The 16,211-nt window shown below is 43.0% G+C and overlaps 1 protein-coding gene across 1 annotated transcript; it reads right to left on the reverse strand.

Annotated features, from left to right (window-relative positions):
* Positions 1-322: 322 nt before the first annotated feature.
* Positions 323-2,004, reverse strand: LOC110680416 (cilia- and flagella-associated protein 58-like). The gene is made up of 2 exons (XM_021856215.1): positions 712-2,004; positions 323-655 (listed from the first exon to the last, which is right to left on the reverse strand). The coding sequence occupies exons 1-2, from the start codon at positions 2,002-2,004 to the stop codon at positions 491-493; spliced, it is 1,458 nt and encodes a 485-aa protein (XP_021711907.1). The 3' UTR covers positions 323-490.
* Positions 2,005-16,211: the final 14,207 nt, after the last annotated feature.

The raw sequence follows: 16,211 nt of genomic DNA on the forward strand, positions 1-16,211 counted from the left end.
GATTAAATACCGACTCTTTCATATTGAAACTTTAAATTTAAAAAAATATTTGTTTGTGCTTATTATTAATAAACCAACGGAAAACTTTCAAAAATTGAGTTAAAATGTGTTCCTGGTATAAACAAAAGCTTATGATACTAAAATTGGAACAGGGCTTTAAAACCCTACTGACGAGCACTGTATATAATATTGATTGACTCAGTCTACAACACACCTTGTTTCTTACAAGGTCCCCCAACAACTTGTGGAAATGTTCATGCTAAATTACTACTACTGTACCAGACATTATGTCTTCCTAACCAAGCTAGTTTAGTAAAGTATGTTTTATTATTAATGGACATTTATTTGTGACGCTTTTTGATACAAGATCTGATAAATTTGTGCCGAAATTTAATGCTGATATCTGGTATAGTGACTATTGACAAGAAACTAAAATAATCTAAAATATATTTCACCTCTCAAAATAGTTCATCACTTAGAAGGGCCCATTTCAACAGCTAATTTTATACCCGGATCCTAGCATTCGATAGCCTCCGCTGGTAGTGTTTCTCTGAACCATAATAACATTCGACGGATGAGTGGACGGTCTACGAACCCCATTGGCTGGCATCAGAGTATTGCGCATTGTTTCCGTAAGCTTTTGTTTCTCTCGTTTCTACAAAATAAAAACTTTGATAAACTGTGTGCCAATCTATAAAAATCTGAAAGTACCTCCTTAACAAGTTCCTTTTTGGTTTCTAAGAGAGATTTCTTCAATTCATCTACCAGGCACTCTTGGCTTTTGCTGTCGATCTCCTTGATGCGAATCTCTGCTGATAATGCTTTCAATTTCTTAGTGCGCGCAGTGAGAGCTCTTTGTGTAGCACATAACTGTTCCTTCATTTTCTGGTGCGGTAGTTTCTCTACAACATCTTTTAACTCGCCATACATCTTGTCTGACTCGTTGATAGTTTTCTCTTGCTCGGATACAGTTACCGATTGGTATAGAACTCTACGCTGTAACGTTTGCACTTTCACTATGAGATCCATCTTCTCCGGATCTTTCCCTGACAATTTGCGCCATCGGTGAACGTTCATTGGCGTCAACATTTCATCTTCAAGTGCTCTTGCTTTCACGCGTTCTTGATTTAGCACCCGGTTCAACTGGAGCACTTCCTGTCGCATGTCAGCTGTATTAGCCAACCCTCTCGTTAGAAGATTTCTTTGCGATCTTAGATTACTAATCTCTATTTTCAGCAGTCTAATATCGTCTAACCGATCTCTGTACTGACTTTCTCCTCGATCCAATGCCATATTAAGCATATTCAACTTTTCGGTTAGATTATTAATCTCTTCTACACGTTGCGTCAATTGTACTTTTATCAAGTCTTTTTCATTAATTGTTCCATCAAGCTGTTTCTTCAACCGAGTCATGGTTGCAGCATCTTCTGTGAGCGTCTTATTCAGTCGAGCATTTTCCATCATCTTTTCATTGAGCTCTGATTTGGTATGTTGTAGAGTAATTGAAATGTTTTGCACTTCTGTTTTCAGCGACTGTTTTTCCTTTTCAATTTTGTCAATGGTCTTATTTGCCTTGAACAGATCAGCCACTTTGGATGCGTTGTCATCCTTAAGCTGATCGACGGAGTGCACAGATGTTTTCAGACGTTCCTTTAAACTTTCATTATCTCGAATACTTGTGGCTAAATCGCGTTCAAAGATGTTCCTTTCACTCCTGGTCATCTCCAACGAATTCTGACACTGGAAAAGCTTCGATTCAGTTTCCTTTAGCTTCTCGCGCAATTCTGTGATTTGATTCTGTTTGTACAACAAATCTTCATTCATTTGCTCAAGTTTTTCGCTCAAGTTTTGGGCTTCTTCTGCATTCCTATCGCGATCTTTTTCAATTTTCAGCATCAGCATACTTTGCTTCTGGGCGGCTGCCTGATAACCTTTAATTTCATTTTCAAGCGTTTTCTGTTGCTTTTCCAATAAAGTTATCTGATCCATGAGATCCGAAGTCATCTCTGAAAAGAAACGTTAGGTAGGTTGCAAGCTGATTAACTGATGCAAATTTTGCAATGCAAATCGTTGATGAAATAAGTAGACAAAAATCTAAAATAATTTAGATGAAACAGTGATGTGCACACGCTGTTCATTATGAGGCCCAAGAAGCCATAGGGGAGTGTGGCAAAATTTCGAGTGAAATAAATGTTTCTTCTTGAGATTTTTAACTCACTTAAGAAAAATAAAAATATGTCATGATAGTTCGGACGCTCGTGCTAGAAGAGACACGGTGCCCCGACAGACCGTTATTATGTAAAAAAATTGTCCATCAAATCTGAGCACAGGGCTCGATTCCTGTGGTCATTCTGCACCTCTGGGTCAATTTTTAAAAAAATCCCTAGGAGGAATCTCGAGAAATCTTGATTTGAAGTTTTTTACTTAAAAATTTAATATAATCCATATTAAAATTTTGCAATAGCACTGAAAAAACCTACAAAAACGCTCAGAAAGTTGGCCAAACTGTTCTTAACTAGTATACAATTGTTACCGTTGTTAAAATAAAAAAATACAACTAACTTAACATAATCCACTCCTTAAGGTGAAGATAAATAGTAAAACAAGTTAAATCGAAGCCAAACTTCAAAATTTCAAGAGCACAAATCTGGAGAACCGAATACCCGTTTGAACAGAGGATTTAATCGATTGGTCACCACCAGCTAGTGACCAGTCGTTTAGGTTTTCTTCTTAAACGGATGTTTGGTTTTCCAGATTCGTGATCTTAAAAACTGAATGTTTGGCTTCGATTTAACTTATTTTTTCATAGTTTACTGGTTTAAATTTCATTGATTGTTGTTTTCCATATTAAACCGATTGAAAAGTAAACCAAATAAATCAATGATTAACAATGTTGTTATTTAAAAAATGGATCTGAGAATAAATGTTGCACAATAATAGTTACCAGATAAGTCATGTGAATATTTTTATAGTCAATTAGAGCTAGTATTACCGGTTGTTTCAAATTTTGAATGATTTGGTTACTCTGGTACGCTCAAGTCAATAACAGAATGATCATACGCCGATGTCTTCCACGGGGACGCTGAGCTTCACATGATTGATGCAACTTTTTCTTCCGGCATTCGCACTAAATGACCAGCTCACTGAAGTTTGCCTATTTTATTCGCCCAATAGTTTTCGGTCCAGTTCTCAAATAAATGTGTTAAGGGAGCCAAGAATAAGTATTTCATACATGACAAATTAATAGTGATGTTTCTTTTAGGCATGCTTGAATTCATCGTTGCTCTCTTTGAATTATGATTGAAAACTGATCTGGTTCCAGTGTTGTACAATAAAGGATCGCGAGGTGTTTTGGCGAAGTTGTCAATGAAATAATTTATCTATGAAGTCAGATAAGCCTTTATCAAGCAACAGTGTAGAAATGTCGTTTCCCTTTGCAAGCTTCGGGTCCCTAAGCCGGTTACGTAATCCGTAAAGGAGATATTCACAGCCAGAACACGTGTTTTTACTCCAAGGGAAACATTATTATCATACGTCACAATTGTTATATGGCTCTTCAACAAATTCAACCACATCTCAATCAAGCACTGCATCAGCGCCAACACATCTGAACCTTCTTCTTTCTCTACATGCAACCATATACGTTTGGGTAGAGTAAATGGCATTACACGCTTATCCTAGTTGTCCATCTTTGAAATAGATGAAATAAAGTCATGGTCTGCAAAATCAAGGAGTATATGCGACAAAACGCAATATTGAACAGTAAATTCAGAAACTCATCTTTTCTTAGTCCATGTAATTTTCCAAAACAAAAAAAATAAGCTCCTCGTCTATAATTTTTACACCTGATTGCATTTGTCAGCTTAATCCGCTTTAAGTCTTATTTTTAAGTCTTTGATATTACCTGCAAAAGCTATTTTTTTTTGTTACTGAACCGAACGCGACTTAGAAGTCAATAAACAGATTGACGATGAATCCCGACAAAAATAAAACGAAATGAAGGGTTGCAGGTATATAGAGTGAAAGTCCAAGTGAAGTTGATACTTAAATAGTACTTATTGGGAATTTATTTGAAGTTGTTAATCGTCGAACCTTTGCTACATATGGTCGGAGTTCAAACAGATCTGACTAGATGACATTTGTAACCAGTTGGTACAATTTTTACTTGCTGGCTCCACCGCAAGTGGATATTCCTTTTCCCCTATAATAACACTACACCCTTTCCAAAAGTAGGTCTCCCACTAACATCATTGCATGGGACAGGAGCTGCACTCAGTGGCTTGATGAGTGTCAGAGCTCTGCACCACTCACAACACTACTTACCTTGAGTAGCGCTTTTGGGCATTGTGAACGGCTCTCCGTGGTGAAACATAAGTTCCACTCGGAGGTGTACTATTCGCTCATAGGTGGAACCCAAATCGATAATGGGGTAAACCGCCATGTTATGAGCATAACTGTCAAAAATCGTTCGTGATCTTTGGACACGAATGATTTTCGACAGAACTTCGGCTCCATCGAGGATTCTCGATTTTGATAAAAAGGCCGTCATGGCTATGCAAAAAATCTCTTTTTACCTGGAAATCTCAAAGTGGAAGTAGTGCGCGAAAAAAGTCATTTTAATTAGTTCTAAAGGTTGTAAGAAGTTAAAAAAGAAGTGGAAGTGTTAATAATTAAGGTTATTGTTTCTTTTGTTTAGGTGGCAATTGTTAGAAGGACAATTAGTTGTTAATACGAACAATCACCTATATAGTCAAAGTGGTTAAAAAGGTATTAGTAGAGTTAGTACGGTTAGTAGATAAAAGTTAGTAGCTTTATTAATTCTAATGTGATTAAAATGTATTATAGATTACACGTTAAAAGTTTGTGAGTGTATTAAAAAGTATAGTTGTGAGAACAAAAAGCCAAGAAAAAGGTAATTGCTACATGTCTGTAATTCAAAGTGTGATTTGTGAGAGGCTAAATAATATGACGTCATGGGGTACTAATTTTGTGGGCAGGTCCACGAAGCGGGCCTTTTTCTTTTTCTTTTGTGCGTTTCATCGGCAGGCGAGAATCCGGTTGGTCAGAGTGGACACAGTGAGGAAGAAAGTGGCCAAAAATCAAGCGCGTCCAGGTCCGAACAGCACCGTCAACATTGCTGTGAAGGAAAAAGGTCGAACCAGCCCTGTCGACCGATATTTGAAGCCACCGCCATTTTCTTAGTCACCAAGCACCCACTACCACCATCTCCGTCACCAACCCATCATGCTACCGGTTCAGTGAAGAAAATCCGGTACCTCTACCGCTCCGATTCCAGCCCCGCATGCCTGTCGTGAGTCGGTCGCCACATTAATAGCAACCCAAGCAGTACCACCAAACCCGAATGCCACCGTACCCGCCACCAGCCCTGTCAGGATCGCGATCCGTTGTAGCCGAAACAAGCAAGTACCCCATGCATGACGTCATGAATAAATTGTAAGCATTATTATGAAAATTTGCCTCAGTAGCTATTTGTTCAAAGAGCATAGCCCTGTTGATTAATATTTCCTCTTCTGTTCGCATCTCTACTTTGTCGGGTTCAGAAAGGAACCAAATTTCTTCCACTTTCGGATTTCCATATTTCATTTGCATGAGAGTTTTTTCTCGGTGTCGAACATTACAGTTTATTTCCGTTCAATCGACACGTGTGAAGCTAGTGGGCAGGAGTTCATTTCGAGTCGTTCCAGCTCATAGTGAGCGCCTCCCAACTTTGTGGGTGTTGAGGGAACAAGCCGATAAGCGACCTTGAGATTTCCATTAACCCTTAGCTAGCAGGTAACACATTTTGGCCTTGCAAAGATGAGTCAAGGACTCTATCAATTACAATATTTCCAATTCTTTTGATGTTTTTTTCGAATAGATAAGTTCCCTTCTCACAGCAAATAATGCACGAATTTCATTATACTTATACCGAATGCTTGGGGCACGTTTTCCTGAAACCATTAAATAACACTTGGTCCAGTCTCTCTGAACACCGACCATATGACAATCATGTATCTCGTGTAGTTATAATCCTGTTGTGGCTGAGAATGTTGAATAAAACATTTTTTATGTTAAGTGCTGAGGGCAAACATCAAGAGTAGTACCATATGTACAAAAAGCAATTTTTATTAAGCAAAATAAATACGGCAGACTTTTGTGGGCTGGTCACTTAGTATGAAAGTCGTAAAATAAGCTGGTAATTAATAATATTCTGCATTGAATGTTTCACGTTTATGGAACGTGACATCAATTGTATATTGACATTTATTTCTTAGATTTCATTCTATTAAACTAAGCTTACTGGTTTAAGCCATGTAAAACTATACTTAAGCCACTCTGGTAAGTTAAGTCAGTTGTAAATATTTCTAATTGTAGCAAAAGTAACAATTGTATACTAGTTTAGAACAGTTGGGCCAACTTTTTAAGCGTTTTTGTAGGTTTTTTCAGTGCTATTACAAAATTTCAATATGGATTATATTGAATTTTTAAGTAAAAAACTTCAATTCAAGATTTCTTGAGATTCCTCCTAGGGATTTTTTTTTAAAAATTGGCCCAGAGGTGCAGAATGACCTCAGGAATCGAGCCCTGTGCTCAGATTTGATGGACAATTTTTTTACATAATAACGGTCTGTCGGGGCACCGTGAGAGACATTCAGTATCCTTGGAAGGAATTGTACTTTGTTGCATACCTGATCAAATTCACTCCAGTTTACGGTACCGGAATAGTCACTGCACTTATCTGTGAACTAACTACTAGAAATGTATGTACTGTCACAGTTGATATTTCTACTGAAGACCTCAATAGGATAAACACTCCCGTGCATAAGTTTGGGTTCACCCCCTAAAAAATATACAAAAGTGTTCAGTACCGTAATTTCGGGTGAAATTGATCATTTTTCACGGTTTTTCTAGTCTGTTTTCTATAATGTTAACAATACCAAACAACTAAATGCAGGAAAACAAGTACGAAGGTGAGCCTCATCGACTTATGTACCAAAATTTTCTATCAAATGTCATTTTAGTGTTAACAAATACCACTAAAATAAAATATCAGAGGATCTCATTTCGGGGTGAAATTGATCACTTGTCAATGCCATTATTGTTAGTTTCCAAAACAACTCTATATGATAAATTTGAGCTCCCTGAATCCGAATATGCTTGTAAAATTCTTAACAATGCAATATTTATATAAATAACGAATAGCTAAATTTCAAGAATTACGCGGAAAACGCCTAAATGTATACAATTTCCTAAGGAATTCAATGATATCTAACAGAAATTCAATTATTTCAACCATATAAGCTAATTGGTACGAGTTTTGGTGATGAAATCTGGTTTGGGGATATATCTCAAGCATCCTCACAAACTTTCAGGTTTATACCATGTTCAAATCCTTGCTTTTGAATAGAAGTTCATAGCTGTTTGTCAATACTGCACCGTGCATGATTTTGAAACTTTACGTTATTTTCATAGTAATAAACATTCTTTAACGCAAAAAAAATTCACAACACACAATTTTACAATAGTTACGACAAGCAACGTACATTTACTGTAGCTCACATTGATATTTGTGCTCCATTACGAATAAATGAAATCGTGTGATACGATGATCAATTTCACCCTTCTGATCAATTACACTCGATTTTACGGTATATATCTCTGGGATTACATGTCCAATTGAAACTCTCTAAGCCGCATTCGACCATGCTTAGGAAAGTCCACCCTAGGAATGGGAGACCACCGACGTACTGGTGGACTCAAGCGATTGCGAACCTGCGCCGTGCCTGCCTACGGGCCAGGAGGCGGATGCAGCGAGCACGTACCGAGGAGGAGCGTGAAGAACGACGGGTGATGTTCACCGCTGCCAAAGTCGCGCTGAAGTCCGAGATAAGGGCAAGCATAAAGGCTTGCTTTAAGGGACTCTGTCAGAGTGGGGTGATGCCTACAGGATTGTTATGGCGAAGACAAGAGGTGCTCCTACAGAGCAATCGAGGGGCTCTTTCCACGCCACAACCCTAGCCCTTGGCCTCCTTTTGTAGGACAGCCGGGGATTGGGGCTTGCGATGAGGAGAGGGTAACCGATAAGGAACTTGTAGGGATTGCAAAATCCGTCAGTATAGGTAAGGCACCAGGTCCGGACGGAGTTCCAAACCTGGCCCTTAAAGTCGCAATTTTGGAGACTCCCGGGATGTTCAGATCTGCTATGCAGATATGCCTGGAAGAGGGAGTATTTCCAGATGTGTGGAAGAGGTAGAGCCTGGTACTATTGCCAAAGGCGGGAAAACCACCCGGTGACCCGACGGCGTATAGACCAATATGCTTGATCGACACGGCGGAGAAGGTGCTCGAGAAGATCATCCTCAACAGACTGTTGAGGTACACCGAGGGTGTAAATGGTCTCTCAAGCAACCAGTTCGGCTTCCGGAATGGGAGGTCCACCGTAGACGCTATTCTGACGGTTAAGAAAACCGCTGAGGTAGCACTCCAACGTAAGAGGAGGGGGATTCGCTACTGCGCAGTAGTGACTCTGGATGTAAGGAACGCATTCAATAGTGCTAGTTGGGCGGCTATTGCTGATGCGCTCCTGCGTCTGGTGATACCCGAGTACCTGTACAAGATTCTCGGGAGTTACTATGACACAAAGGGGGGTCGGAAGTGCTTTCACATAACCTCAGGAGTCCCGCAAGGTTCCATCCTGGGTCCGGTGTTATGGAATGTCATGTACGACGAGGTGTTGAGATTAAAATTCCCGGCGGGTGTGGTCATCTTTGGCTTTGCCGACCATATTACGCTGGGGATCTACGGCAAATCGATCGAAGAAGTGGAGTTGACTACAGCCCACTCGATCGCAATTGTGGAGGAGTGGATGAGCACCAGGAAACTGGAATTAGCTCACCACAAAACAGAGGCGGTTGTTGTCAACAACCGAAAGTCGGTGCAGCAAGCGGTGATCAGTGTAGGCGACTGCACGATCACTTCGAAGCGCTCCGTCAAACACTTGGGGGTGATAATCAACGATAAGCTTACCTTCGGTAGCCACGTCGATTATGCCTGCAAGAGAGCCTCCACAGCTATTGTGGCACTGTCCCGGATGATGTCCAATAGCTCTGCGGTGTACGCCAGTAAGCGAAAGCTTCTGGCCAGTGTCGCCTCGTCCATACTGAGGTATGGTGGCCTGGCTTGGGGCACGGCTTTAAGTACCGACAGCTACCATAGCAAGCTAGAGAGTACTTATACTGCACTCTGCGTCATCACCGGTATGGTGCCTATTGGTATCCTTATCATGGAAGACATAGAGTGCTTCGAAAGGCGCGGCACAAGAGGCATACGCAGGACTGCCAGACTTGCCTCTATGGTCAAATGGCAGCGTGCGTGGGACAGTTCCACCAAGGGAGTGTGGACACAGGTTGATTCCGAGGCTAGATATCTGGATCAATAGGCGCCATGGGGAACTAACATTCCACCTGACACAGGTCCTTTCGGGCCATGGTTGCTTTAGACAGTATCTACACCGTTTCGGTCATGCGGGTTCTCCCGAATGTCCAGTTTGTGCAGGTTTAGAGGAAACGGCGGAACACGTTTTGTTCGTGTGCCCGCGTTTCCGCATAATGCGTGACCGCATGTTTGCCATATGTGGTCGGGACACGACTCCGGACAATCTGGTTCAGAGGATGTGTGAAGACGAGTTTGGCTGGAATGCCGTTTCATCGGCTATTACTCACATCGTCTTGGAACTACAAAGGAGGTGGCGAGTGGACTTGAGGAGTGGCTAGTGCAGACGCAAAACAACAGGTGGTCCAAGGGTTCGCAGTCGGCTACGTAGGTCATACCGGAGCCCTACGGTCGAAATCGACCCTTACAGCGATTAAGTGGCCGCGGGGAGAACATCCTGGTAGCGTTGCTGTCGTGGCGCCGGCCTACTGGGTTGGATATGAGCCTCTGGTTGTTCGGGGCAGGTGGAGGCCCCTTCGTCAGCAATCCCAGCTGGTGCTAGCTGATAAAGCCTGAGCCTTCAGTAGGTCAAATTGCGAAACCCGCAGTATCAGTTCTTGATACCTGCGGTGCCGCTGGGCGAAGGCGTTGTGGTCGACCCTGACCGCCTTCAGCGGACAATGGGAGGTAAGGACCATTTGGGAAGCTGTTGGACCCCCCTAAGCGTGTCATCGATGTTCGTTGCTGCATGGCTACGCAGCTAACCTGGAGGTTGAGATGTGCAATAGCCCCTCTCCGAAACAATGCCTTCTTGGTGGTCCCGGAGAGATGAAGGTTTGGCGGCAATGGGAATTGTTTAGTGGGTCGGGTGTGTAGTCCTGTTTATTGCTTGCATGTAGTAAATGGTTCCCAACCCCACACTCCCGGACCTTGGTCCGGAGTCTGTTGAGCAGATTATCCCCCCATTGCAAAGAAGGAAAAAAAGCCCCATTCGAGGGCGGTAAATGACTGGGCATGGCGTACCATTGGTACCTCGCGTACCTGCAAGAATAAAATGACCCCTTTGTGCGGTCCTTAGCCTCTTGCCCAGCAACTCCTATCCCTACCTCCTCGTGGTAGTAAACTTGGGGAAGATCGGGTAATCAACACCCGGTGGGTACTTTGTTCGTTTGCTGACAGGGAAGGGGGGGGGGGTTTGCTTATGCTTTTGCTTTTGCAAACCTGGAGCGTCTGTATTCCATGTTAGGAGCGGCTCACAACAGCGTTTGTTCCCCATGTCAGGGGCGGCTGACCATCGTCCGAGTGCCAGAGAAGGACTCTAAGCTAAACTGCACACTATGGCCCTCCGAACATTTAGGGGGAATGGTCCTCCGGAAATCTAAGGGGTTGGTGTCAGGCCCTGCAAGCCAACCGTAAAACACATCAGCACAGGAACGTTAACAAGAGAATACGGACCGGAACAATCGGCAAAGACCACAGCGACGAAAATAGACTAGCGATTGAAAACTCGGTACGTGGAACTGCAAATCTCTCAACTTCATTGGAAGTTCTCGCATACTCTCCGATGTACTGAAGACCCGCGGTTTCGACATCGTAGCGCTGCAGGAGGTGTGCTGGACAGGAGCATTGGTGCGAACGTTTAGAGGTAATCATACCATCTACCAGAGCTGCGGCAGCCCACGCGAGCTGGGAACAGCTTTCATAGTGATGGGTGATATACAAAGGCGTGTGATAGGGTTGTGGCCGATCAATGAACGAATGTGCAAGTTAAGATTCGAAGGCCGATTCTTTAACTTCAGCATTATCAACATGCATAGCCCACACTCCGGAAGCACTGATGATGACTAGGACGCATTTTAAGCGCAGCCATAACGCGAGTACGACCGCTGCCCAAGCCACGACGTCAAGATCATCATAGGAGATTTTATTTATTTATTTGTCACTGTCTCGAATTTTGTAATTCCACAGACTGTTTCTTAATCTAAATCCTTAATCCTATTCTTGCAAACATACTTAGACACATTAAAATCGAACAAAGCACTGACACTATTGACACTTGACACTATTTGAACGCTCAGGTTGGCCAGGAGGAGGAGTTCAGACCGACGATTGGAAAGTTCAGCGCCCACCGGCTGACGAACGAGAACGGCCTACGACTGATAGATTTTGCCGCCTCCAAGAACATGGCCATTCGCAGCACCTATTTCCAGCACAGCCTCCCATATCAGTACACCTGGAGATTACCTCAGCAGACATAATCGCAAATCGACCACGTTTAGATCGATGGACGGCACTTCTCCGACATAACCGACGTCAGAACCTATCGTGGCGCTAACATTGACTCCGACCACTACCTGGTGATGGTGAAACTTCGTCCAAAACTATCCGTCATCAATGATGTACGGTACCGACGCCCGCCCCGGTACAATCTCGAGCGGCTGAAAGAACCGAATGTCGCCAATGCGCACGCGCAGCATCTTGAGGCAGCGTTGCCGGATGAGGGCGAGCTCGATAGGGCCCCTCTTGAGGACTGCTGGAGGACAGTCAAAGCAGCCATTAACGACGCTGCCGAAAGCATTGTCGGATATGTGGAACGGAGCTCAAGAAACGATTGGTTCGACGAAGAGTGCCAGGAGGTTTTAGAGGAGAAGCTGCAGCATGGTACACGGCAGAACGTGGAACGATACAGAAGCGGAAACAGCAAATTCGCCTATTCTGGGACAAATAGCGCCGGCTGGAAGAGGTGGAATGCCAAGTAGTGATATAAGGTGGATAAGGTGTTTGTGTGTCACCCGACAGCGCTGACTGAACGCCCCAACAAGGTCTCGGTCACATGGCTGTACTAACTGAGCCAGAGCAACGCTCGTTCTGGTTTTTCTCTTTCTCTCTTTATTTTCAGATTGGGAGAGTGAGTTCCTCGCCAGGGGGTGGAATCAACCCTTTAAAAACCGACCCGCCAAGATGGAAGAGCCTCGGTGTGAAGAAAGTGTACGACGTCCGCAGTTCTGACGGTCCCCCAGTTCGGACGAGGTGTGCCGTTCGTTTTCGACATTTTCGTTAAAAGTTCAGTGGGCATTTTCTGCCAAATTGACGAGCGGGCCAATTCGGGTCGAGAGTGTTTGGTAGTGATATAAGCTGGATAAAGTATAGGTGGATAAAGTATATTTCGGGAAATTGGTGGAACCACCCACATACGCTATCAGAATCGAGGGTAAAGTGAAAGTGTCTCAATCGATTCCTTAAGAACGATTCTAAGGGTGGGAAGCTAGTGAATTGTGACGACCTTTTAGTAATAAATAAAATTGTTAGAAGAATACAGAGTGATCAATATTCCGAAAAAAACCAGTGACCAAGCCGGGGGGCCCGCTACAGATGGAGTTGCTGTGCCGTTCTCAAGAAACGCAGAAGTTCTATCAGAAGCTCAACACTTCCCGCAAAGGCTTCGTGCCGCGAGCTGAGATGTGCCGGGATAAGGATGGGAGCATCTTGACGAACGGACGCGAGATGATCGAAAAGTGGAAGCAGCACTACGATGAACACCTGAATGGCGCAGAGAACACAGGCACAGAAAGTCAGGACAGCGAAAGCGATGGCTACGTCAGCACAACATAACCAGTGGAAACCAACCAGCTCCCACGATGGGGGAAGTTAAGGATGCCATTCAACAGCTCAAGAACAACAAGGCCGCTAGCAAGGATGGTATCGGAGCCAAACTCATCAAGATGGGCCCGCACAGGTTGGCCGCTTGTCTGCTTTGGCTGATAGTCAGAATCTGGGAAACGGAGCAGCTACCGGAGGGGTGGAAGCAAGGCGTTATATGCCCTATCTACAAAAAGGGCGACAAACTGGAGTGTGAAAATTATCGTGCAATCACCATCCTAAACGCCGCCTACAAAGTGCTATCCCAGATTCTCTTCCGTCGTCTCTCACATATAGCAAACGGGTTCGTGGGAAGTTATAAAGCAGGTTTCATCGACGGCCGCTGGACAACGGGCCAATTCTTTTCCGTGCGGCAAATCCTCCAGAAATGCCGTGAGTACCAGGTCCCTACGCAACATTTGTTCATCGATTTCAAGGCGGCATACGATAGTATCGACCGCGTAGAGCTATGGAAAATCAAAACGAAAACGAAAACAGCTTTCCCGGGAAGCTCACAAGATTGAACAGAGCAACGATGGACGGTGTAAGAAACTGCGTGAAGATCTCGGGCGAACACTCCAGTTCGTTCGAGTCTCGGCGGGGACTACGACAGGGCGACGGACTTTCGTGCCTGTTGTTCAATATTGCGCTTGAAGGTGTCATGCGGAGAGCCGGACTTAACAGTCGAGGCACGATTTTCACGAGATCCGGACAATTTGTTTGCTTCGCGGACGACATGAATATTATTGGGAGAAAATTTGAAACGGTGGCAGATTTGTTCACTCGCCTAAAACGCAAACAAGAGTCGGGCTAATGGTGAATGTATCGAAAGCAAAGTACATGCTGGTTGGCGGAACTGAGAGCGACAGGGCCCGCCTAGGAAGCAGTGTTACGATAGACGGGGTTCGTCTACCTCGAATCCTTGTTGACAGCTGACAACAATGTTAGTCGGGAAAGGCGAAGGCGCATCATCAGTGGAAGTCGTGCCTACTATGGGCTCCAGAAGAAACTACGGTCAAGAAAGATTCACCCCGCACCAAATGCACGATGTACAAAACGCTCATAAGACCGGTAGTCCTATATGGGCATGAGACGTGGACTATGCTCGAGAGGCACTTGCAAGCTCTTGGAGTTTTCGAACGCCGAGTGCTAAGGACGATCTTCAGCGGCGTGCAGGAGAACGGCGGGTGGCGGCGAAACATGAACCACGAGCTCACTCAACTCTACGGCGAACCCAGTATCGTGAAGGTAGCTAAAGCTGGAAGGATACGCTGGGCAGGGCATGTTTCAAGAATGCCGGACAACAACCCTGTAAGAAGGTGTTCGCTACGAATCCGGTCGATACAAGAAGGCGTGGGCGCAGCGAGCTAGGTGGATTGACCAGGTGCATCAGGACCAGGAGAGCGTGGGTCACAGTCGAGGATGGAGAGAAGCGGCCATGAACCGAGCGAATTGGCGAAATATTGTTGGCGAGGCTTTATCAAGATAATTGATGTAAAGCCAAATAAGAGAAGCCGCATTTGAAAGGCAAAGAGTTATTCATACTTCGTATGTAGTTTTCCGAAATTTTTTTTTGAATTTTGTTTTTTACTTAAAGTTGTGACATTTTTTAAAAAACACACTGAAAAAACATAGCTAATTTCCTCGAGGATCAGCATTAGATCGACCAAAATTTTAAAACAAGGTGTCATAAGAACCGTAATCTTATATTCTTATAAGGGCGCTCACGATTTTTTTTTGCGGAAAAATCTGAAAACTATTTAAAATCAATGAAACAGCCATTCAAGTCATCGCGTGCAAAAGTTTCGGTAAACCTGAAATTACTTAAAACACGAAAAATCTGTGAAATCTCAAATCAAGCATTTACGCGCCATTATTTGCGTTTGACAAAGCTATGTGTTATTAAAATCGGTTGAAAAAATGCAGATATATTGACAAAAATGATTTGCGTGCGGCTCAGGTGAACCCAAACTTTTGCAAGATTTGCATCATACTGAAGGGTGAACCCAAACTTTTGCACGATGACTTGAACGACTGTTTCATTGATTTTGAATAGTTTTCAAATTTTTCCGCATAAATTTCGAGAGTGCTCTTCAAAGAATATAAGATTACGATTCTAATGACACCTTGTTTTAAAATTTTGGTCGATCCTATGCTGAAGAAATTAGCTATGTTTTTTCAGTGTGTTTTTTGAAAAATGTCACAACTTTAAGAAAAAATTTAGTATACAGAATTCAAAAAATTGTTTTTGGAAAACTACATACGAAGTATGAAAAACTCTTGCCTTTCGAATGCGGCTTAGAGAGTTTCAATTGGACGTGTAATCCCAGAGATATGGACTGAACACTTTTGTATGTTTTTAGGAGGTGAACCCAAACTTATGCACGGGAGTGTATAAGACAAACGCTCGCTATGTGTGTTTTGACATGTTTCGCACTAAAAAATGATGATGTGATATTTTGATGTGAACGGTAAAGTGGGACAAAAGTTTGAATGGGGCAAGAGTTTCCTTTTAAGATTAATATTCGTGATATTTAAATGTAAAGCTCTTTAAAACATTTATTTTGCTTATTTTTTTCCTCCTTTGCACTTATAGTGGTACATCAGTACCCATAGTGGAGGGTCCCATGAGAAATCAATGGTTTGCGCCACTAAAGGAACCATTCTTAAAGCATAGCTCCATTAAGGTAAAGATGAATCAAAGCCAAAGTTTAAATTTTCAAGAGCACGAATCTGGAGAACCAAACATCCGTTTAAGCTGAAAACTTAATCGATTGGTCGCTAGTTGGTGGTGACCAATCGATTAGGTTTTCAACTTAAACGGATGTTAGGTTCTCCAGCTTCGTGCTCTTGAAAATTTGAACTTTGGCTTCGATTCATCTTCACCTTAAAGAAACAGTGTTCCTATTACTTGTATGGCGAAATACATCTAAAAAGTGCTTCTCAAAATTAGGAAACTATTTGGTGCAGGAACTGCGTAATGGTGATGGTTTTCACACATACCAAATATTTCACTTTTAAAGCTTTCATTTACGATAAATTTTAAGTTAGGATTTAAAAGGATTTCTGCTTCTGCTGATCAACTGTGGGCATGAGCAAAGCAGGTAATCCATTACCTATAGCTCTTTTCTTTTAGGTTC

This window comes from Aedes aegypti, unplaced genomic scaffold (assembly GCF_002204515.2).
Source record: "Aedes aegypti strain LVP_AGWG unplaced genomic scaffold, AaegL5.0 Primary Assembly AGWG_AaegL5_hic_scaff_1341_PBJ_arrow, whole genome shotgun sequence".
Lineage (NCBI taxonomy): Eukaryota > Metazoa > Arthropoda > Insecta > Diptera > Culicidae > Aedes > Aedes aegypti.

Bases quoted from the DNA above. Each gene is read 5' to 3' on its own strand.
- LOC110680416 (XM_021856215.1), bottom strand. From the start codon at position 2,004: ATGACTTCGGATCTCATGGATCAGATAACTTTATTGGAAAAGCAACAG. The intron at 656-711 runs GTACTTTCAGAT...TTTATTTTGTAG, and splicing joins AAAAGGAACTTGTTAAGGAG to AAACGAGAGAAACAAAAGCT.